This window comes from Taudactylus pleione, unplaced genomic scaffold (assembly GCF_031769625.1).
Source record: "Taudactylus pleione unplaced genomic scaffold, aTauple2 ptg000019l, whole genome shotgun sequence".
Lineage (NCBI taxonomy): Eukaryota > Metazoa > Chordata > Amphibia > Anura > Myobatrachidae > Taudactylus > Taudactylus pleione.
In genome coordinates, this window is record NW_028284421.1 from 9,442,958 (window position 1) to 9,466,787 (window position 23,830).

Sequence of the window (23,830 nt, forward strand, 5' to 3'; positions counted from 1 at the left end):
TTGTGACTCCTTATGTACCAGCAATCTTTGCGGTGACTGTCTGCAACATTTAGTGCTGACTCACTCTTTGTATAATGCTTGTATGATGAAGTACAGTACCACTTGCTTCACTTACTGTACATTCTGAGGCCTAATGTCCCATCTTGTGACACTTGAAGCACTTGTACTTGGGCTTTTTGGGTTTTGTACCATTTGACAGAATAAAATTCTCAGGATTGGTCTCAAAAAGTATGCGCTCTTGATATTTCAGTAGCTTGCTTCATACAATCTCTGTTGAAAGCATGGCAGCACTAGAATCCAAAGCTACTGCTAGAAAATCATAGTCTCTTCATCATCTACTTGGATGCCTACTAAAGGTAATTGCTGAAATACAGACAACATCCTATTTATATATTCATTCATATTCTTCTACACTTTAGTGCCATACAGCATGTGCCACAGGTTGATTCACTCATTAAGTCTTTGTCTTCATAAGACATCTGTAATGCTATCCACATTTCATGTGCTGTCACCTTCCTGTGAATAATGGAATACATGTGGTGCTCTACAACTAGGCCTATGGTTCCCATGGCTCTATCCTCATCATTAAGGTTAGTGTGATCATCTGGAATACTAGTGACTCTCAATAATTTTTCCATCTTAAACTGCATCTACATCACAAATTTCCATGTAAGCTATTTCTCTGATTAGCTTCGTGAATCCAAAACTTGCATTTGTAGTGTACATTTTCACCCATGGAATAAATAAGTTTTTCCTGTATTTACTTGGAACCTTTTTCTTTCATGTTATTACAGGTGTATTCTTGGTATGGTTATTCTTCACACCCTGCTGGCCTTGGTCCTAACTTACCAAAGTTGATAGGTGTCAGTGGTGTGTGATTGAGGACAAGTGCAAACAATGAATAGCTTAACCAGGGATTGGTTTATTAACCAGGGAGAGCAGCAGAATGTGATACAAAACAGGGTTAATGCAGCACAGGGCATGAACACACAGTATGAACAGATCCAGCCAGGAGCAGATTAATGCAGGTGTGTACGGAATCTGGAGCATGCAACTGCAGATACATAGTGGTGGTAGTGAAATACACCAGGCAGTAAGTGGTGGTGACACAGTGACATATTAGTGTACCCAGCAGTATCCGTCACAATATTATCTTGGGAGAAACTCCTGGGCCTGTCCTTAGTATCCAGAGGATGGTAGAGGAAGAAGCTTGGTAATGGCGTGCATACGCAGTAGCGCATTGGGATAGAGGTGGCACATGTGTAGTGGCGCTCTTTTATTGCTATGGGGCCACAGCAGCTATAAGGCGATAGAGCAGAGCACTCTCCTCAAAATGGGGCTCAAGGGATGATCAGCAGTTTATCCATGCTTTTTTCATTTTAGACTGTAATTTATGTACATTTTGGCAAACAACTCCACATCAGTTCTATTCTCATGAATCGGGATGTTAGCATCCCTTACAAACTCAGACATTCTTTTATTTCTGTTTCCAAGACATCTTACGGACACCTCCCTGTGATTAACTAATGCACCTGTGCGCTCACCTGGTCAGCCAGACCAATGGCTATCCACCACTTAAACCAGTTCCTTGTAGTAACCCATTGCCTGATTAACGTGTTCCTTTCCCAGGATAGTTCTAGGCTCCAGGTTTACTCCTAGTATCCTGTGATCATGTCCTCTGTGACTCTCTTTGCTACCCTGTAGATTTACCATCTGCCACTGTGCATCATCACCTGTCAGTGCCGCAGCTTCCATGCTGCACACAGGCCTGCTCCAATCACCATCCAGCCAGTAAGTATACTGTTACCTGCTTCCATCTGCCAGCATGGCAGCTTCCATGCTGCACACAAACTTGCTACTCCTCAGTACAGAGCTGAAGTGCAGGGCCGTAACTATGGTGATGCGGCCGGTGCACCCATACAAAGTGCACATGCCCTGTGGGCGGAACCGGCCACCTCCACCAGCGATTGCGGCCACTACCTGTCTTCTACCACCCACTACAATGTATAATAGTAGCATTGTGTCCAGCTCCTTATCTGCTGGGTGCACAGCTACTAATACACATTACAGCGGACAGCGCTACAGCTGCCTGCCCCTGTGGTCTGCCCCCCTCCAAGTCTGTTGTAGTGTCTTCAGGGAGGGACGTCATGACGTCTCTCCCAATCCAGTCCCACAGTGCCCTGCGCCGAGGAGCCTTTCCTCTGGCGTTGGGCTTCAAGCCTGCAACTGCCAGATATAGAGACTGCGGCTACTCCCTGGCACTGAGGAGCCTTGTTATACAGGTAAGTGTGCTGTATTTAGGAGAGAGACCCAGGGGGAGGAGGGATTTGTACTGCGTGGCATAATATGTATGGAGCATTACTACTGTGGGCATAATGTGTAAGGGTTATTACTACTGTGTGGTGAAATCTGTAAGGGGCATTATTACTATGTTGTCATTCTATATAAGGGGCATTACTACTGTGTGGTCATAATGTGTAAGGGGCATTACTACTGTGTAATGTAATGTGTATTAGGGACACTACTATGTAGTGTAATGTAAATTAGGGGCACTACTGTTCCTCTTAATGTGAATTGGGGGTACTATAGTGTGGCCATGCCCTTTTCCTACAAGAACATGGCCGCCACGCACCTGCGACACATGCTGTCCCTGTCTACAATATGAAGGGGTACCACTGCTCTTTCTGGCACAGGGCACCAAAATGTCTAGTTATGGCTCTGCCGGAGTGTGCAGCCATGTTCATCATTCAATCATACCGCTGGGACAGTACTGTACATGCAAGTTACCTATATTGTGCTTGGTGATTGTTCAGGTTATTAGGTTATACTATTGTGCTGACTTATATTGGTTTACCTGCAATGTGTGCTATTGTCTTGGGCTGGTTCAGAGAAGGGGTGCTGGTTCCTGGGCTAGGGTTCAGTGTGCAGTATAAGGTCTGTACACTGAGGTGCCCAGTAAGCTGTACTACTTATCCTGACTCTGTTTCTGAGTTCTTCACTGGGTTCCAGCTCCAGGTCTTGTGTCAGAGCTGCTTCCTCAAGTTGTACACTGACTACAGTTCATAAGATTCCGGGCTTGAATTCGGAGTTCCAATCTGCCTGTACTGTACTGTTCTGAGTTCCGGAGGTCACATTGCCCCTGGAGTGTATTGCTGGCCTTCACAGGTCACTAGATGTGAGGTCATCCAGTGGATCTGGTCTGTTCACTCCAGTTTTAGGGCCTGACTCAGAGCCGGACGCTCTTTGAGAGCGCTCGCTCTGAATCAGGGCGTCCCTGTTTTTATCTTTTTAAAGACGGCCTCCTGGCCGCTCGCTAAGCTGTGGGTGACCACCCACAGCTTTAGCGAGTGGCCAGGTGATGGTCGTGATGGTCACGACCATCAGGGCTTGCGACGAGACCCTCGTGGTAGGGTCTCATTCCCACAAGCCCCAGTGAGCTTTCAGCTCTAATAGAGCTGGAAGCTCACCCACTGACATCACTAATGATGTCAGTGGGGCCGCTCCCAAAAGGCAGGCGTTCCTTCGGGAACATCTCCGTTTGGCCAGCCACCCCCCTGCCCGCCTCCAAAATGGGGCAAGCTGTCAATCACAATCGACAGCTGCCCCGCTTTGGTGCGAGACCCATAGCAATGGAGCGCCCGTCGGTGGCCGGGTCTCGCTCATGCGCAGTGGGGGACCATCGACCCGCTTGCGAGTGCTGTTCGCGAGCGGGTCTGAATCAGGACCTTAGTTCAGTATCCATGCATATATCACAAGTATGTGGTTCCTACACTGTCACTAGTGTACCTATACTCTTGTTCATATCCATGAGCCAAAGTGTTAAGCCTCCTTGTTTCCTATGCACATCCGTTATACAGTACCTAAGGGTCCCGAGCTGGATCTTCAGAATTCCAAGACCGTAATACTTATGTTTTGTTTTCACACCACTTCTCTTCAATGTGTCTGTATTAGTGAAGAAAGGAAGCTTGTACCCTTGTTTAAAATGTATCCAACATTACATGGCACATCAAAATAGAACATTTGATTTAAATATATATATATAATTTATTTTCATTTAGGTCATTCTCTGGTATTGTGTTCATTCATTTTGTCAATAAAACAACATGTACTTTAACCAAGTTCCATTAATAATGTGGAGTGAGCGGGAACATAATATTGCAATTGTAATTGTATTTTCAAACAGACATTGAAATTTTATTTAAACAAACAAACAGACATGTAACATTTTGTTTAAATAAAATTTCAATTTACATTACTTAATCAACAAATTGTTTAGAGAAGGTGGTTCTAAAATCGTTCCTCATTGTAAGTGGTTGTCTTTAACAAGACACCTGTAACCTAAGAAAATGTAGATGGTGATACATGGAGGAGTGAATTTAAAGATGGAACAAGGAACAATGGCCCTCATTCAGACCCGGACGCAAGTGGCCGTTCGTACGTTCGGCGTACGTACCGAAATGTTAATTTAAGCGCTCGCTCGTAATTTCGAACGCAGCTAAACTTCCTCCCCAAAGTCTACCGACCCCTCCTCTAGCTAACGAGCATTCCAAATAGCGAGCGTACATCCCCATTGTGGCTTGCACTGAACGCACGCACAAGTACAAACCGGAAGTGGGCCTGTCAGATTCCGATTACCTGCTCGTTTATTCTGCCTACCTCCCTCAATCGTATCATGCCAATCAATATATCAATTAGCTTAATTGCTCGTCCATTTTTTTTTTTTTTTGACATGCAATAAACTTTACACTTGTCCGTGTTTGTGTTTACCCGCAGAATACGTACGGCTTAAACATTCGCTTTTATTTGTCAAAATACATGTTTGAGGCAATTATCCATTTGTTTTCTGTGTTTTTACCCACGCATATTTTACTGGGTTCATTTCTTTATTTAAATTAGCTTACGCATGTCACTGCATCAAGCCTATCATAACTCTCAATAGATTTGTGGCCCTGTCGAACACATGACTCATACACTAACCAATAGAATTGGTCCTGTTAATTACCCAAATACATTAGCCAATCAAAATTTTTTTCTGGTCTTTATTAAAATTGTTTTATTAAAAATACACCATTGCCATCATGAGAGCCTCGGCATTCACCAGGCGCGAGCTCCTGGTATTAACCGAGGTGATGGACAGGCGGATCACCAGCCAGCCTCCCCCCATCACCAATCGGGAAAAGCGTTACGCATATGCGGAGGTACGTGGCCGCCTGCGTTCCATCGGCTCACGCCGCCAGATCAGCCAGCTGGAGCGCAGGTGGTCCGACCTGCAACGGCGGACGCCCCGCTTGCTGGCATGCTTTCGCATGCAGATAGCGGAAAGTAAGTTTATTTGACTTTGGTTTTCATGTTTATCTTTGTGGCCCAAACTGCATGTGCATGTTTTCATGTATGGCCTATTTATTATTTGTACTCATATCTGCATGTGCCTGTTTTCATGTATGGCCTATTTATTATTTGTACTCATATCTGCATGTGCCTGTTTTCATGTATGGCCTATTTATTATTTGTACTCATATCTGCATGTGCCTGTTTTCATGTATGGCCTATTTATTATTTGTACTCATATCTGCATGTGCCTGTTTTCATGTATGGCCTATTTATTATTTGTACTCATATCTGCATGTGCCTGTTTTCATGTATGGCCTATTTATTATTTGTACTCATATCTGCATGTGCCTGTTTTCATGTATGGCCTATTTATTATTTGTACTCATATCTGCATGTGCATGTTTTCATGTATGACCTATTTATTATTTGTACTCATATCTGCATGTGCATGTTTTCATGTATGGCCTATTTATTATTTGTACTCATATCTGCATGTGCATGTTTTCATGTATGGCCTATTTATTATTTGTACTCATATCTGCATGGCCATGTTTTCATTTTTTGAGGTTCAACAATTAGCGTTTAACAAGGTGATGTTCTAAAGTAACCTCAATTTGTTTTCCATCCTTTAGGGGCAGAGCGAAGACTACGGCGTCATCGCCGTCAAAGACGGCGCTCTCGGCCCCTCTCCCCAACCCCCAGCCAAACATCCTCTCCCCAAAATAACCTAAATTCCCCCTCCTCCCCAGCCTGCCCAGACCCTGTCGCACATCCCTTTGTGCTACTTCCCCTCCATCCCAATTCCCCCTCCCCTCCAACCACCCCTCTCGTGACTACCCCCTCGGCGGAATCCGTGATCACCCCTCCCACCTCGTTGGGGAATGTGGCCACCTCCGAGGACGACGAGGGAGTTTGTTCTGGGCCAGCCGTCATTTTGAATGGTATGTTTCACTTTTATCCTTTTTTGAAGTTTAAAATGTTTTGTTCTAATCCTGTGTCTGTGCCTTTTCCTTTATTTGGTTTGTCCAAAGTTTGGGTATATCTCTGTTTGTCTTTACCTTTTACTGCTGATTTCCCCATACACATATCCCACATGGCAAAACAGTTTTGTTTGTTTTTTGTTGTTTTTTTGGGTGTCCATTTTTGTGTCCTTTGTTTTTTTTTTTGGTTAAATGTGCTTTTGGTCACACTATTGTCATTTTTGGGTAGCTCTGTTTTGCTTGTTTTTGCAACTAATGTCACTAAGATTGTGTGTTGTAGATTTTTAGAAAACAGGCACATGATACAGCTAACAGTAACAATCTGCTTGGGGTTTTTTTTGTGTTACAATTTTTATATGAGTACATTTTACATGTTCCAATTTTGGGGGCAACCTGCTTAGCCCGAGATTCCAAAGCATACTGATTGTACATAATACCTTTTGGTGTTGGTTTTGACCAAGAAAGCATATTTAAATTTTGATCAAATTGCGACATTACAGGATTAACCCTTAAGCAATTTTAACGTGGGTAAACCTGGTTACACTTGCTTGCAATGTTCAAGAAAATTTGCAAAATTACACTCTCAAAAAATGTATTCAACACATAACTAAAAAACCAAAGTGTTGGCTCACAAAAAATACACACAGTGATAGCAAAAAGTACAACCCATCAAACACCATATGAAAAAAGTAAAGAAAAATCAAGAACTGGTTGACGAATGAGCATGCCAACATGATTCCATAAATGTTGCATTGCAATATTGGGTCCAGAATATATATCCAATGTGTCCCCATGAAGGTTTGTTTTGGGTAGCAGGAAGTAATCATCGTTTCAGTCCCAAAGATTATGAAATCAAACAGAAGATGGGATAAAAAAAAAACAAATTAATTAGATGGTCTCCAAAAATCCTTAACACATTGTGTCAAAGAACTTCTTTAGTGCCAATAATTACCTAAAATATCTGGCCACCACATCATCGCGTATGGCCCCCCCACATACTGACCTCCGGCCAACCTCGGGGGGCCATCCTCAGGCAAGGCATCCTCTGGCTGCATTGGGACACCACTCCTTATGGCGATGTTGTGAAATATCCCACACAGGACCACAATTTTCGAAACCATATCCGGCAAATACATGAGCTCGCCACCAGAGCGGTGGAGGCATCTCAATCGGCCTTTTAAAAGGCCGATACAGCGCTCCACCACTTGCCTGGTGGCTGTAAGTGCGGAATTAAAATCACTTTGTGGGCCTGGTGTGGGAGCCAAATAAGGAGTGAGCAGCCAGGGCGTGCAAGGGTAACCACTGTCCCCTGTGAAAAAGAAGTGACAACATCAGGATCACTGTGTATCAAGCTTAACATTGTTATGTACTAAAGGTCTCCACTTACCCAGAAGCCACGCATCACCAGCTTGTAGGTTGTTTAATTTTTGCCATATCCCTGATTGCCGGATGACGAATGAGTCATGTGCACTTCCGGGTAATTTTGCATTCAGGGACAGGATCTGGAGGGAGGCATTACATACCACCATTACATTCAGGGAGTGATAGTGTTTGCGGTTGCGAAAAATGGCCTCCAGCCGTGCTGGAGGCTGAAGTGGTATGTGAGTACCATCCACAACCCCTATGATGTGTGGGAAGCCAGCTATTTGGTAAAAATTGGCCTTTGCCACACTAAGGGCACCCATATCCAAAGACATTTGAATAAAATGATGGAGGTGCTTGAAAAGGGCCTCCATCACTGCCCTCAGGATCCTGGAAAAGGAGGATTGGGAGATTCCCGCAACTATTCCCACTGTTGTTTGAAACGATCCTGAGGCACAGAAATGTAAATTGCGTAAGTGGTGGTATTGCTGTAGGACTGTCAATTTGCCACTCAAGATCACTCTCTATTAATATGATGATTTGGGGCGGAAGACGGTAGCGTCTTAACACCTCATCATCGGGCATTCCAAAAAGGGTGACACGTGTTTGATATATCTGGGGCCTTGCATGCCTACGATGCCTATGCCTGGGACGAGATTGAGGTTGGTCGGCTTCCGGGAGCATGGCCAGAACAATCCGACCAAGATCAACCTGAAATGGCAAGAATTGAATGTAAGGTTTTTTTGCCCCCAAAAAATTGTAAAATTACTTATCTTTACGATACAATCCAATGATGCTTACATGCCGGGGTATTGTCATGATTTTCAAAACCTAAAAATAAAAACAAACAAACAATGCCAAAATTTAAGGTGGCCATTTAGGAATCTAAATTGGGTGCAATACAAAACATAAAAGGGGATAAACACACATTTCGGCAAAGAGCAAAACGACAGTGCGCAGACTACCACAATTTGGGCCCCAAATTCTTAAAAAATTTCTAACGGGAAATCACAACCAATTTAAATACAGAAAATAACCAGATAAAAATGCGCTAATTAGTTCATACATTTAGGAATCACAAAACCAAAGGTTAAAAGTGTAAGGTCAAACAAAGTTGCGTTAAACAAAACATGAACATTTAATAAAGAAGGGAAAAAACAAACTTACCAATAGAGGATATATAAGTCACCGGATAAAAAGGTCATTGGGGCAGAGCCAAAAGAAACCTACCAAAGGAGAATTTGTAAAAAATTAGCGACCCAAATTTATCAAAAAGAAGGATACCAAAAACTTACCAAAAAATTACACGACAAATAAAACAACCACACCAAAAAAAGCGAACGGAAAGAAAAACTCCAAAAAGACACCCGAAAAAAACTCCAAACACCGCCAAATACAAATCCCGCCAACAATCCACTCCGACCAACGTAACCTCCAACAACCAACACTCGCCACCTCGACTTGAGATGCCCAAAGCCATAAATAGTGTTTATTTTCCCGCACAAATTAAGGAGGGATAATAGGAATGCACAATCAATGATGCGGACGAAAAATAAGGACGTCACGACCCAAAAAAAACGTTCTGTTGTATTTCTTGTTTGGATGTAAGAAATGTCTACAGACCAGGGAAACAATGGCCAAGAGTCGGCCGGTAAGTTTTTCAGGCATTTCCAAACAAGGATTATTTTGAAACATAATATAGTGAAAGTTTGCAAGCTTAAATTTCTCAACGTTTAAACAAATAGGTGAGGAGGATGACATGGAAGAGGCTGCTGGGCCCAGTATTCCGGGTAAAGCAGGGAAAAAGAAAAGGCAGCCACAATTCACAAGAAAGGAGATGGAGGTTTTGGTTCAGAAGTGTGTGGACATCCTGCCACAGGCAGACAGGAATATGGGTGCAAGCCAGAAGTGGAGAATGTGGGAGGAGATAGCCAGTGCTGTCAATAGGGTGGGTGATTATGTCCGTCTAGCCCGGGATGTCAAACGGCGGTAAGTAAAAACTTGACCCCCCTAAAACCCCCCCAAAAAAAACAACTGGAATAATGCTTACTTTTTCACCCACAGATGGCAAGACTTCAAATATCGCCTGAAACAAAAAATGGCGGACAGGGCTAGGCATGCAAGGGGGACAGGTGGGGGTCCCACCCCTGTGTCATTGAAGTTGAATGATTTGGAAGAGCTGGCACAGGGGTGTGTGCAGGCTGTGGAGGTGTTTGGCGTGTCGAACATGGATACGGACATGCCAGACTTTGCGGCTCCTCATGTTGTCCCAGGTAAATATTGTGATGTAACCAACTCTGAAATGTTATTGTGCCAATATGTAGATTCTAATGTGACTCTTTTCTCATTTTTCACACAGAGACACAGGCGGATGAGTCTGCTCCAGAGGGGAGCCTTGGCCGCAGAATTTCTGCTGGCTCTGCAGGGGAGGAACCAGTACATCCAGCTGAGGACCCTGCAAAAGTCAGTCCAGGGCAATCCCCCTCGCAGGCAGTGGCACTCCTCACAGAACTCAATTTTAAATCGGATTTCCATACGGAGATTCTGCAGAGGATGGACGCCAGTCTGCTACGGGTGGCTGAGGCCCTGGAGCAAAATGCTGCGGCCAACGTGACCATTGGTCAGGCCCTGGCAGAAAATACCAGGGCCAACATCCGCATCGCCAATGCCCTGGAGCAGCTCGTTCGCCAGCACATGGTGGAGCTAACCTCCCTTCCTGCCGGAACATCAGGATCCTCCACCTCTGGCACAACATTAGCCAATCCTCCAAATGTGCCTAGCCCTGTGCCTAGTCCAGAGGCCACAACATCTGCCTTTGGACAGGCCAGCCCGATGACATCCCGGACCCGGTCTGGCGCCCACCCTCCCCCAGCCAAACGGGGGAAAAAACGTTGACAGCACTGGCTACTTTTCCCACACTCCTTCTGTGCTTGCCCCATATTCCTTTCTGGCCAAAACTTTCCTCTCCTTTCTTGTGAATTGTTTTTAATTTTTCGTTTTAAGTTTCCATACCTTTTATGTTTGGCCAAATTATAATTTTTATTGGAATAACACTGCCAAAAAAGTTTGGGCCAAAAATGGGCCAGAAAATGTTTTTATTTTCAAATAAATTTTGAAAAAATGTTCGACATTGTATTCTGACATTATTTTATAAATGGTTTACAGTTAATCCTGGCCCACAAGGCAAAAACGACCTCCCAAAAAAATAAAAAAAAAATTTAAAAGAAAAGGCTCTTTAAGGAACACTTTAAAAATTACATAAGGATGCAAATTCTCCTGACCAAAGCAAAATGGTAAAATACACACAAACATGATGACATTATTGTTACAATAGCACAAAAACAAAATTCAAACAAAAAAAAACATACCTACAAATGTACGCTAATTGATTGTGTAATCCTGAAATTAGCAGCTATGATTTCCACCTGCGTACGGTTTTGTGCTAACCAAAAAAACTCTCTTCAAAACACATTACAAGCTGGTTTTCAATTCAAAATTGATTGTTTTTCTGACAAGCCGTGATTAATCGATGAAACATCGTGGAGGCCCGGGACGGAGGAGAAGGCCATCGCCAATGTGGTCGAGTAATCCAGACCCCAAGCTGTGCGAGCAGTTTGAATGGAAAGAGGATCATCCAGTGACGTACGACTTGGTACGAACACATTTGACGTTCGCATCAGATAATGTATGTACGCCCCAAAAACGCCTCGCCACGCCTGCGTTTTTCCATCTCCACCCCCGTCAACGCCCAAAAACGCCCTGTTCTGTCAATCACATTTGACATGTCACTTCCTGTTCGCAATTTGACGAACGAGACAAAAAAGCTCGCAATCTGCCGTACGCACGTGCGCAGTGTTACACCGACGCATGCGCGGTTTCCCAACATCGGAACATCGGAACGCAACGAGCGTACTGCTGTTAACGAGCGGCTCTGAATGAGGGTCAATGTTTCAAGGGCCTGATTCAGAGTTGTACGCTAATGCTCCCGCAGCTGTGATTTTTCATAGCTGTGGATGTGCGAATATATGCTAATGCAACAGCGGCCTGGACTTGTACTGTGACGCCCACCTGAGGCATCGCAACTATCACGTACACATACGCAGCATCAGACACATATCAGGCAAACATCGACTTCTTGAGTATGTCTATTGTCACTCAGAATGGCCTCCGTAACTGAGACACCAGAGCCATGGTAACTGCGTACGAGATCTCAGACGCAGGATGTGACACAACTCCAAAACGGTTGAGTCACACCTGTGTTTTTAGCTGACACTCACCGTTGCCTCCCCCAAACATTCCGTACTTGTCACTCACACTGCAAGTAAATATTCGCGGCATGCAACTATGGTAATGTACCCAACACATGTGCAGTGCTACTCAAAAGTGTGAGCAATGGCAAAAAATCACTCCATTTGTGATAATACTGGCATAGCATACAACTATGAATAAGGCCCCAAACACTATATATTTATAGTGACATGTATAAACATGCAAATAAAGCTTAGGGCATTATTACTTAGCTTTCTGGAATTATATATAGGTTTATACATTCTATGCAGTAAGTACAAACTGACATTTTGCTAACAATGAATGAATAAACCCTTACTATTCCAAGTAGTATTATAGTTAAATGTTAGGTTCCAGTTAATATAAACATGTCAAACTTTATAGATGCTGAACATGTGTGGCTGCACAAAAATAATTATTATATTGAGATATATATATGATATATTTTCCATTAAGATTTAAAGTCTTGCATCTTAATTTGCAATACAATCATATGGTCTCTTTTGTTATTTGTCTCCAAATGCAAATGATACATCACACCTTTTGATTAGGAGAGATGACTGAGTGTTTAGTAAAGTATTTACAAAGGCGTGTCTCTGTTTCTCTTAACATCCCACCACTCTACTGTATGTATATTATGCCTCAAGACCTCTCACCTGTTGCAGACACACACAGGACAGCTCGGACTCTTATGTAAACTTTTTTTTTTTTTGTGGTGCACATGTTCTTTTTTTAATTTATTCTCAGTTGCAAGACCCAGCACCATCCCTGCAGAACTCTGCGGATTCTATATCAACATGACCAGTTGCCAACTTAATCTCATGATCTTCTGATATTCAACACTGAAAATCTCATCAATTCTTCAAAGCGCTCCTCTCAACACTTTGGAAGTTGTAACTGTGAAATATCTTTAAAAAGCAAGTAATAAAACAATACAAAACTATATATTGCTGGAGAAGCGGAAACCAACATGTAATTTGCTCCACACAAAGCTGTTGAACTTGCCATTTTTTTGAAAATCTGCAGTTTTATTACACTATCAGTGTGTGACTTTCCTGGATTACCTACAACTATCAGCAACGCTACAGCGTGTACACAAAATGTAAGTATGGCTTACCACAACTCTGTGCGGGCTGGTAAATTGCATGAAATGTTTATATCTACAGCAGAGGTATTTTGTGTGTGTGCATATATGTGTGTGTATATGTATGTATGTATATGTGTGTGTGTGGTGTGTGTGTGTGTGTGTGTGTGTATATATATATATATATATATATATATATATATATATTTTACACACTGTATTGCAGCTGTCACCTTTGTTACTACTGTCTCAGAAGTCCAAGTCAGTTTGTAACCAATTTTTACTAGACCGCAAATTAAGCTGCAGGCTTTCCATGTAAATATGAAACTACAATTAGATTTAATGTTGTAAAATTTTAATTTTAAACGGCCTGTGGTGTCTACTTGCGTTACGGCAAAGCCTATTGGATACAGCTAATTTTATATTAAAATAATAGTGTAACTCTTACTAGATATTGACATTTAAGATTAACATGTCTTGACCTCACAACATGACCAATGATTAGCCAGAACAATAACAATCTGATTTTAATGGTTATAGCCAAGTACTCAGCTAATGCTGTGTTTCCAAACTCCAGTCCTCAGGAACCCCTAACAGTACATGTTTTACAGATCTCCCCTGTATTACATTTGATATATTTAGCTCCATCTGTGGATATTTTATAATGTGTCAGCCATTAATGACTACACCTGCGTTCCAACTAGGAGATCTATAAACATGCACTGTTAGGGGTCCCTGAGGACTGGAGTTGGGAAACACTGGATTAATGACTAATTTGTATGTATTTAGTCATATGATCAATCTTCTTTTTGGAGCTATGACATTCAGTAGATTAGCCATTGGGCAATATTGAATCTAAGCAACTTGGGCTGCAAATGTGACTATTGTCTGATCTGGCTGAACAACCTGGTCTGACTGAATTAGCCAGCGTGCTTTACTTTACTGTATTTTAAGCTTCATGAAACAGATTATGTAGATTCCCAATACTTTAAGATATGTATTTAGCATTATTTGTTAGCTGATCCCCTTTGTAACACAAGAATTCTACCATGCCCATGTTAATTCAGCTAATAAGGCTACTACTCTATTGGTCTATATAGGGTATTGCAAACAATATGTCAGCTTTTCTGCAAGGGGAAACACATTATTGAGGGTCTCTGTGTAGGAGTTGCCATGACCCTTCCTACATTCTGATTTTGCACAATAGAGAATTAAACTGGTTTTGTTACATTATGTCACCATTTGAAGAGCATTAACCATACTATTGCACCAGTATTGCCCTGGGCTCTAAGGTAGTGGTTAAAAAGAGAAAACACTATATTTCAGAGGTTCCCAAACGCTGTCCTCAAGGCACCCCAACATTTCAGGTTTTAGAGATATCCGTGGTTGAGCACAGGTGGTTAAATCAAATTGACTGAGGTACTAATTAAGTCACCTGTGGTCATCCATGGATAGCTGTAAAACCTAAAGTGTTGGGGAACCTTGAGGACCATGTTTGGGAACCTCTGCTATATTTTAAACTTTTTGTATTTGAAGTCAATTGTCTATCCAAGTTATATTTTAAGAACTCTTTTTTTATTTTTTATTTGTTGAAACAATTGTTGGTACTGTATGTACTTTACTAAGAAATAGGTTTACAATTAAAACATTTAAACAATGGTGTCACTGGGGTTGGTGTCACCCAGTGTGCCTACTCACCCTGACACCCCCGTCATGTACGCCTCTGTGTGCTCCAAAGATGTGCTTACTTGCAGAAGGCGGTGTGGCCTCATGCCCGCAAAATCTCACCCCCAGTTGTATGACATTTTGGGGGTGTGACTGCACATCACTTTACAGGCTTTGTTAGAAAACTGACAGGAGCTGATTGGTTGGTACTTTATATCCATCCACTTTATCTCTCTCTAATGCTACTACCTAGACCCCATTGTCCGCAATGAAGGTGGCGGACCTATCAGAGAAGGTATGTCTCTAAAAAGCGCAAAATTGCTGCATCTGCCATTGATGGTAGAGAAACATTGGTCATCTACCATTGATGACAACCATTGATGGTCAATGACCATCCCTATCCCTGATTATTTTATTTTTTTACATCACTCCCCTTGTTTTATTTTTCATATCCCTCCCTCCCATGCTTCACTGCATTCAACCTTGCTGAATTGTCGCCCCTTCCACCCGTATAATCACATGCACGGTAGTGAGGGCCTTATTTATCAATGAGTTTTATCATTCACAATGAGTGCTAAAACTTGTTGCGTATGATAAATGGTGCTCCAGTCAATCGGCTCCCAACTGTCATTTTTTAAACAGATGACAGTTGGGAACTGATTGGCTGAAGCACCATTATCCTATGCAATGAGTTTTATCACTCGTCGTGAATGATAAAACTCATTGATAAATGAGACCCTGAGTGCTTAATCAGGATACACTGGATGTGCTGCAGGTTGTAACAATTATTATGTCTCTGCATTGTTCAAGATTCTTTTAGATTTAAATAGTCTCTATTAAACTACTGTGCTACTGTACTTCTACTATTGTAAGTAAGTAATGATAAAACAATCCACCCAGGTAGTAATGCACTAAAATGCAATGATGATTGGTGCTGCTTTTAGAAAAAAATGTGACATTTACTGCTCAAATCCTCCTTCCACTTTCTTCATAAGTAGTTATTTGAGCAACAGTCTACTGCAGTGGTTCTCAAACTCGGTCCTCAGGACCCCACACAGTTCACTTTTTGCAGGTCACCCAGCAGGTGAATAGGTCTATTCATTACTAACTGACACATTTTAAAAGATCTACAGGTGCAGCTAACTATTTCACTAGTAATTATGTGAGGAGACCTTCAAAACATGCACTGTTTGGGGTCCTGAGGACCGAGTTTGAAAACCTGTGGTCTACTGCATGGTCTGTCCTTATGAATTTGGAAGAATTCTCCCTGGCATCCAAGAGACACAAACTCCCGCATTGCACACACTTCTCCGGCGAAGTGTGTGGGAGCTTGGTGACGTGATTTGCTGTGACTTTACACCATCATGGCACCACCCTGCAATATATTGCTGTAGATTGAGGCATAACATTGCAGCAGGTGGACCTACCCTTTTCAGATCTCCAGGAGCAGAGAAGATTCATGTCATCATGTAAACATAAAAGTAGGCAAAGAGGTAGATTTAAAAAAAACTTCCACAAAGGAAAAGTAGAGGTGTTACCCATCTGATTCTAGTTGGCTTTTATCTAGTGAATTCTAGAAAATCATTGGTTGCTATGGGAAACATCTCCACTTTTACTTTTTAGAAGTTATAATAAATACAGTTTTGCTATTTGGCCATGCTAAAACTGTTGCAAGGCATGCTGGGATGTGTAGTTCAACATCTGGAGGGCTGCTTATTGCCCACCCCTATTTTAGAGAGATCTGTGGTTGAGCACATGTGGTTACTGTAAATCAAATTGACTAATTAAGTCACCTTTGCTCAACCATGGATATCTCTAAAAACTGAACTGTTGGGGAGCCTTGAGGACTGTGTTTGGGAACCTCTGAAATAAGGCATAGATCTCCAAATTAATAATTCAAAGTAAAGGAGAGGGGGCTACAAGTATGCCATTTTTTTTTTAGTACATATGTTATCAGTGCCATAACAAGGATTTACAGCACCCTATGCCAGCCCCGCCCACTTTGTGAATAACATCACACATAGGGGGTGGGACCACCAGCACCCAGAAGTGCAGCAGTGCCCAGAGCGTGTTCAAGACGCTCCAGGCAGCTGTACATAGGGCATGATGCCTGTCTGCAGCGTCGAAAGTACACTACGTGCAGCACTGCAGCAGCGATACTGGCTGCAGGGTGCCATTCCAGGCATCCTGCTCAGGGGTGGCTATCCAAGGGGGGGGTACTAATTGCCCGGGCTTGTTGGCGGGGCCTGATGGGGGCCCGGGTCCGATGCTGCCCTCCCTCTTCTCTATCAGCAGCCCATCACATGCTGCTGTGTGGGAGCAGGGAGACTGCTCTCCTCTGTCTGTGGGGGTGGGACGATCACACTGATCGCCTCCCTCGATTTCTGATGGGCTGAGAGGCTCATAGTGCCCCCCTCTCCGGCTGCAAATAGTAATTTTTAAAAAATCCTAAGGGGGTGTGGCCACACCAGCCACGATTAGGCCACGCTCCCATCAGTACCCGGGTCCTTGGCAGCCCTGATCCTGCTAGCCAGAAGCAAAGGGCTGTGGGGCAGTGAAGGTACCACCCGCAGAGCCCAGGTGCTCTGTCTGGCACCAACGCTGTCACACCTTTATTTACAGCCCTACGTGTTATTGCATACTTCCAAAAAAGTCTCTGGCTACAGTAACCAGGATTGTGGAATGTAGAAGAGAAGTGGTATGAAATGCAGTGTTTAGACTGTGAAATATATTAAGTATCTTTTGTCATTTTCTGATCGGGTGTGGTTCATTAGGTCTACATTGTCTAGATAGACAATGTTTGTGTAGACAATGTAAGATAGACAGGCAATAGATAGACAGGGACTGAAGGTCGACAGGGTCAGACAGCCGACACACTAAATGTCGACTGGTAACCAGGTCGACAGGTGTGAAGGTTGACAGGCAGTAGGTCGACACTCATATAGTCAAATGGTTGACACATTGTTTTTTAAAAATTTCAGGGTTATGCACTTACTCCGACGGGTCGACAAGTAAAAAGGTCTACAGGTATGAAAGTCGATAGGCAGTAGGTCAACACTTATATAGTCAAATGGTCTACTTTTTTTTGTTTTTGTTAGGGTTAGGGACTTACTCCGACAGTTAAAGACTTACTCCGACGGGTCAAGGTCGACAGGCAGTAGGTCGACACTCATATAGTCAAATGGTTGACACTTTTTTTTTTTTTGTTAGGGTTAGGCACTTACCCCGACGGTTAGGGTTAGGCACTTACCCCGACGGTTAGGGTTAGGCGCTTACCCTGACGGTTAGGCGCTTACCCTGACGGTTAGGCGCTTACCCTGACGGTTAGGCGATTACCCTGACGGTTAGGCGCTTACCCTGACGGTTAGGCGCTTACCCCGACGGTTGGGGTTAGGCGCTTACCCCGACGGTTGGGGTTAGGCGCTTACCCCGATGGTTGGGGTTAGGCGCTTACCCCGACGGTTGGGGTTAGGCACTTACCCCAACGGTTAAGGTTAGGCACCAAGAGGAGGGTTAGGGTAAAGATTAGGGCTAAAAAACAAAACAAACCATGTGTCGACGATTTGTATATCGACCATATGAGTGTTGACCTAATGACCATGTCGACCTTCAGTACATGTCAACCTTGTTACCAGTCGACCTTTAGTGTGTTGACCTTCTGACCCTGTCGACATTCAGTCCAGTCGACCTTCATACCTGTCAACCTTGTTACCAGTCGACCTTTATTGTGTTGACCTTCAGCCTATCGACCTTCAGGCTGTTGACCTTCATACCTGTCGACCTTGTTACCAGTCGACCTTTAGTGTGTCGACCTTCTGACCCTGTCGACCTACTGCCTGTTGACCTTCAGTACCTGTTGACCTTGTCACTAGTCGACCTTCAGTCCCTGTCGACCTTCAGTCCCTGTCTATCTATTGCCTGTCTATCTTCCATTGTCTACCCAAACATTGTCTATCTAGAAAATGTAGACCTAATGACCGGATACCTTTCTGATCACAGTAATCCCTAAAGAGAGATATGCTTTGCAGTGTTTTGTTTGTTGATGCCATTCATATAGTACTGTATGGTGAGATTCTTCCTCATCCTCCCATCTTGTGTACTCCAGCACAAATTATTATTATCCTTTATTTATATGGCGCCACAAGTGTTCCACAGCGCCTTACATAGTACATAGAACTAATAGGTGAACAAGAAACAAGTAACTTACAGTACATTACAGTGCAGGACAAGGACACGACTTATATACATTGCTGAAATAGTGATTAAAGCACTCACAATAAGCTGCCGGGAGTTGGCAGTCCCGTGTTAGGTGCCCTAATGGGGAGTAGAGAGTAGAAGAAAATGTAAAGAGAAGCACATGAGCTGCAGTCACACAGTATTTCAGTTATGTAAGTTATATTATTTAGCTCTTTTATTTGAAGTATGTAAACTGTAATTCAGACCAATACAGGATTTGATTTGTCCTTTTACAGTGTTACAATTTCCTCCAGAAAAGTAGGGAGTTCTGTTTAAAAAAGAAAAGTGTGTGACATCAATTCAGTAGCAGGAAATGAGATTGTGAAATCTCTGAAAATACATTAATGAAAGAAAAATAGAAAATAGATTAAGGGTTTATGGAAAACAAGAGGCGTGGGGAACAGCTCCAAAGAGACGCATTACAGACCCAAACTCAAAATAAATGTATTTTAATGAGATGCCATGTGTAAATACCTTGCTGCTGAATGCATGAGAATTCCTGGCTTGGAGATTAGCAGTTTTGTAAGGTCTCTTCTTTGAGTGATCAGATGTTGATGTTTTCAGTATAGTTATAATGCAGCATTGTAGTTGTGGCATCACATTTGCAGTTCAAGGCAACAGATGCTTATGTGAGAATTCACAGGCACAAAAAGCACTGAAGCCAGGATAAAGTTCTGGGGGATCTAGCTCATTTGCTTTGCAAACCTTTATTTGAACAATGCACTCACCCCACCCCACAGCAATCTAACCAGTTTTGGGAGAAAGCATTGTACACTGCATTAGCTAGAGTGGGAATCTGCAGAATTTAGTAAGTGCATATATTGGAAACTATGCTAGATTGAGAAGGTAACCATTCTCACATTAAACTATGGTTTGTCATGTTTGCGCTGCCATTGACTATTTACTCCTTTCCCCAATGCTAAAGTCTGTCTGACTATCAATTTACTGTTTATAATGTATATAAAATATACACACACAATGGAATGTTTAAATGGGTAACTGGTATCTGGGAACAGGGCCAGCCCCAGGTCTACTACTATCACCCTGTGCGATCATTTTTGGAGTGCCCCACCAATCTAACTACTGTACATCCCACACATAGTAAAAAAAAAAAAAACACATTGCCTTCACAGGAATTATGCCATACAATGCCCCATTTTTATACCAACCAGTGTACCCAATATGGCAACACAATGCCTTCTTGGGCTCACCTCTGTTTGGTGGACTCCAGTCTCCTGATGACATACCGCTATAGGTACAGGCAGTGCCGTTCTCTGTTCCCTTTAGTAACATCACACCTAAGGGTCTTGGGAGCTGGGAGGCAGAGCTCCGACACCCCACATCCCAGACATGGAGTGCAAGAGCACCTGTTTCTGCTGGAACAGTTGGAAACCTGTTCTCAGAAAGTGTAGGATAGTGTGGGAGCATTAAGACTATCACCCATTCTCCAGTTTACCCAACAATGTCCTGTCATGATCATTGAAGAATGATTTGGTAGGCTGCACTGGTCAAATGGCACCTAGGGGGTATGCATGTGCACACCTGTGCTACAGTAATTGGTCCCAATGACAGTCGCACTACGGCGCAAACCTTATAGGTTGGCACCCCCATGAATTGTTGTCTGCTCAAAAGAGCCAGCCCTTCCTAGGATGCCTGAAAACATACTGTCTAAATGGGTGTAGTAGGTATTACCACCGTCCGCATGGCCGGCAGTTCAAATCCTGACAGCGGCAGCCCGGCAAGGGTGAAGATCCCTATCGTCCCTAAGGTAAGTATCGCTAACCTAATTCTACCCCCTAACCCCCCCTTCCCCGTTGCCTAAACCTAAGTCACAAGGGGGGTGCCTAACCCTAACCTCACCCCGGGGGTGCCTAATCCTAACCTCCCCTTCCCCTAGCCTAAACCTAACCCTCCCCGGGGAGTGGCTAACCCTCCCCCCGAGGCTGTCCATCCCCGGCTTACCTTTGTTCGGTATGCCAGGCGTCGGTCTTCCGGCGTATGGTTAATGACAGGCGTTGAGTTTTCAATGCCTGTCATTAGTACCACGCCGGGATTAGAGAGTCTGGAAGCTGACGGTTGGCAGTTAGACTCTCGGCTCACAGACTACATCCCGTCTAAATAAACTCAGTACAACATGAGCTATTTTATTTTGCGGTTCATGATCCTATCTTGGGGACTCAAATCTGTTTTTGCATCTCCTGACATTAGATATACATAGGAATCTCCCTTTTTGGGGTCCTATAGCAATAACGTACTGACACTTTGAGAAAAGGTTTACCACCACTGTTGTATTATATATCGGGACATGGGTTAGATATATAGCTATATTGTAACTTTTTTTGCCTATAGCTTTTATAAAAGTTACACATCAATCATACATATTTTTAAAAAAGATGACAAAATATTTACATTAATAAATTATTGTTGCCCTTGATGGAATTCCCATTTGTTTTTTGTGGAAAATCAGAAACTGAATGGTTGTTGCAACATTAGATACTAACATAATATTGTTTATTCCAATCTCTGCTTAATTTTTTTTTTGCTAAGGGAAGATGTACAGTATCCATAACAACCAATCCACTTCTAGCTATCATTTATATAGCACAGTCTATGCATAGATTATCAGGTCCATTTTGCCTGTACAGTAGATAATTGTACATGGTTTAGATTATTACTATAGATCTTTGATATGTTCTCTCTGTATTGCAGCAACATCCTCTAGAAATGAATGTGGTGAGATCCAGTGGAATAACCTATACATTGATCTGCTGCTACATTTCCTTGAGATTGATAACATCTGATTCAGTTCTGGAAAATAATATTCACTCCAGTTTTGTCCAGAAGAAGCTGAGGAGCCATGAACGCAGAGAGATCCAGAGGGAAATCTTATCTGTGTTGGGTTTGCCACATAGACCAAAACCTCACTCACATGAAAAACGGACTTCTGCACCAATATTTATGATGGATCTGTACAATTCAATAAAAGTCGGAAAGGAGGGGGATGTTGATTTTCCTTACTTCAAGCCATTTTTCAACACAGAAAAGCCTCCCCTGATTAGTCTCCAGGAAAAACATTTTCTTGCTGATGCTGATCTGGTCATGAGTTTTGTTAATCTGGTTGAAAATGACACCGAATTCTGTCATCAGTGCTATAGCAAGGAGTTAAGATTTGATCTTGTGGATATTCCTGTTGGGGAAGAGGTGACAGCTGCTGAATTAAGAATATATAAAGAACAAGTTCAACATAATGAAACATACCAGATTAGTATATACCAGGTCCTTCAACAACACCCAAGTCAACTGTTCAAGCTTGATACTTTGATTATCTGGGGGGCAGATATGGGATGGTTGACATTTGACATTACTGCAACTAGTAATCACTGGGTAGTTAATCCACAGTACAACCTTGGCCTACAATTGACAGTTGAGACTATGGACTATAAAAGTGTTAAACCGACACTTGTAGGTCTAGTTGACAGAAGTGGTCCACAAGAGAAACAGCCATTCATGGTGGCATTCTTTAGATCAGCAACAATACACCTTCGTAACATACGTTCTACAAGTGGTAAACATTGGAATCAAGATAGAGCCAAGGCCTCCACAGAACAGGATGATCTCCCACTACCAAATATTACAGAGAGCTTCAGGAGTAGCAACAGCCACAGTGGCCACCGTTTCTGGAAGCAAGCATGTAAGAAGCATGAACTTTATGTGAGCTTCCGTGATCTGAGCTGGCAAGATTGGATCATTGCCCCAGAAGGCTATGCTGCTTATTACTGTGATGGAGAATGTGCTTTCCCACTGAACTCTTACATGAATGCCACTAACCATGCAATTGTCCAAACTCTAGTTCACTTCATTAACCCTGAGACTGTTCCAAAGCCATGCTGTGCCCCTACAGAACTCCAGGGAATATCTGTCCTATATTTTGATGACCGTTCCAATGTTATATTGAAAAAGTATAGAAACATGGTAGTTCGATCATGTGGCTGCCACTAGACCCACTACAGGTGACATGGAGTTACAATTATTGAAATTGGAACAGCATGATTTTCAATTTTTTTAGTGTCCCTAAGTATTTGTTTTTGATGTTTTAAGAGCTTTTTTGTATTAATGTAGCAATAATGAAGAATGATTTTTATTTTAATGTGACATACTGTAATATATTTTTCTAACTTTTATTTTGGAAATAGTTTTATTATCTTTTTGAGTAGTTTTGCATAAACATCGTTGTATAACTCGGGGTACTTTTTTTTTAATTCTATGAAGTTCTATATAATGTAACGTTTTGGTTTAAAAATAAAAATTCTAGTTGGTTTTGCCAGACCACCCAGTGGTGCTTGTGGACTGGAGTAAAATACAAGCGCTCCCCCGACTGTATCAACCATAAACTCAGAAGGTGGAGTATGGCAGCAAGGAATACCGTATATTGATGCTAGTAGATTGAAAAAAGTTCGAACAAAGAGAAAGTTTGTGCTGCAATTTCAGAGTCTCAAGAAGTACTGGAGACGGGGTCCCCAAAAATGTTAATTGCTGTGTTTGGTGTATCCTGAATATCACATGTAAAGGTTCCTTTGGTTTTTTTTATAATTTAATAAATATGTTGAACATCATGGTTTTTTTTTCTATTCATTGAATACATTCATTCCTGCAGTAAAATCCCTTTTGTTTTATTTATTTTTTGGACATGTTATGTAAAAAACATTTTTGCTTAGTGTCTTAAAAAAGAGATCTGGTGCTTCCCCACCTTTTTCAAACTCCTCTTACAATTATTTATATTAAGCGTGGAGCTGGCTATTATTAAATACTAGTTAGCATCCTGTCAAAATGACTGTAAATTGTCGTGCCATTGAGTGCTCAAACGGGTCATTTTTTGATCATTTCT

At 42.5% G+C, this 23,830-nt stretch overlaps 1 protein-coding gene across 7 annotated transcripts in view; it reads left to right on the forward strand.

Moving 5' to 3' along the window:
• LOC148540320 (bone morphogenetic protein 7-like) overlaps positions 1 to 23,558 on the forward strand; it is a 217,603-nt gene extending 194,045 nt beyond the window's left edge. For 5 of the 7 annotated variants that reach the window (XM_088443291.1, XM_088443284.1, XM_088443318.1 and 2 more), the window contains 2 exons: positions 12,708 to 13,062; positions 21,655 to 23,558. In XM_088443291.1, the coding sequence (XP_088299417.1) occupies positions 21,670 to 22,944 (1,275 nt within the window). In that variant the 5' untranslated portion in view covers positions 12,708 to 13,062; positions 21,655 to 21,669 and the 3' untranslated portion in view covers positions 22,945 to 23,558. The remainder of the gene's footprint in view (positions 1 to 12,707; positions 13,063 to 21,654) is intronic. The other 2 variants (XM_088443307.1, XM_088443329.1) reach the window with 1 other exon arrangement.
• Positions 23,559 to 23,830: the final 272 nt, after the last annotated feature.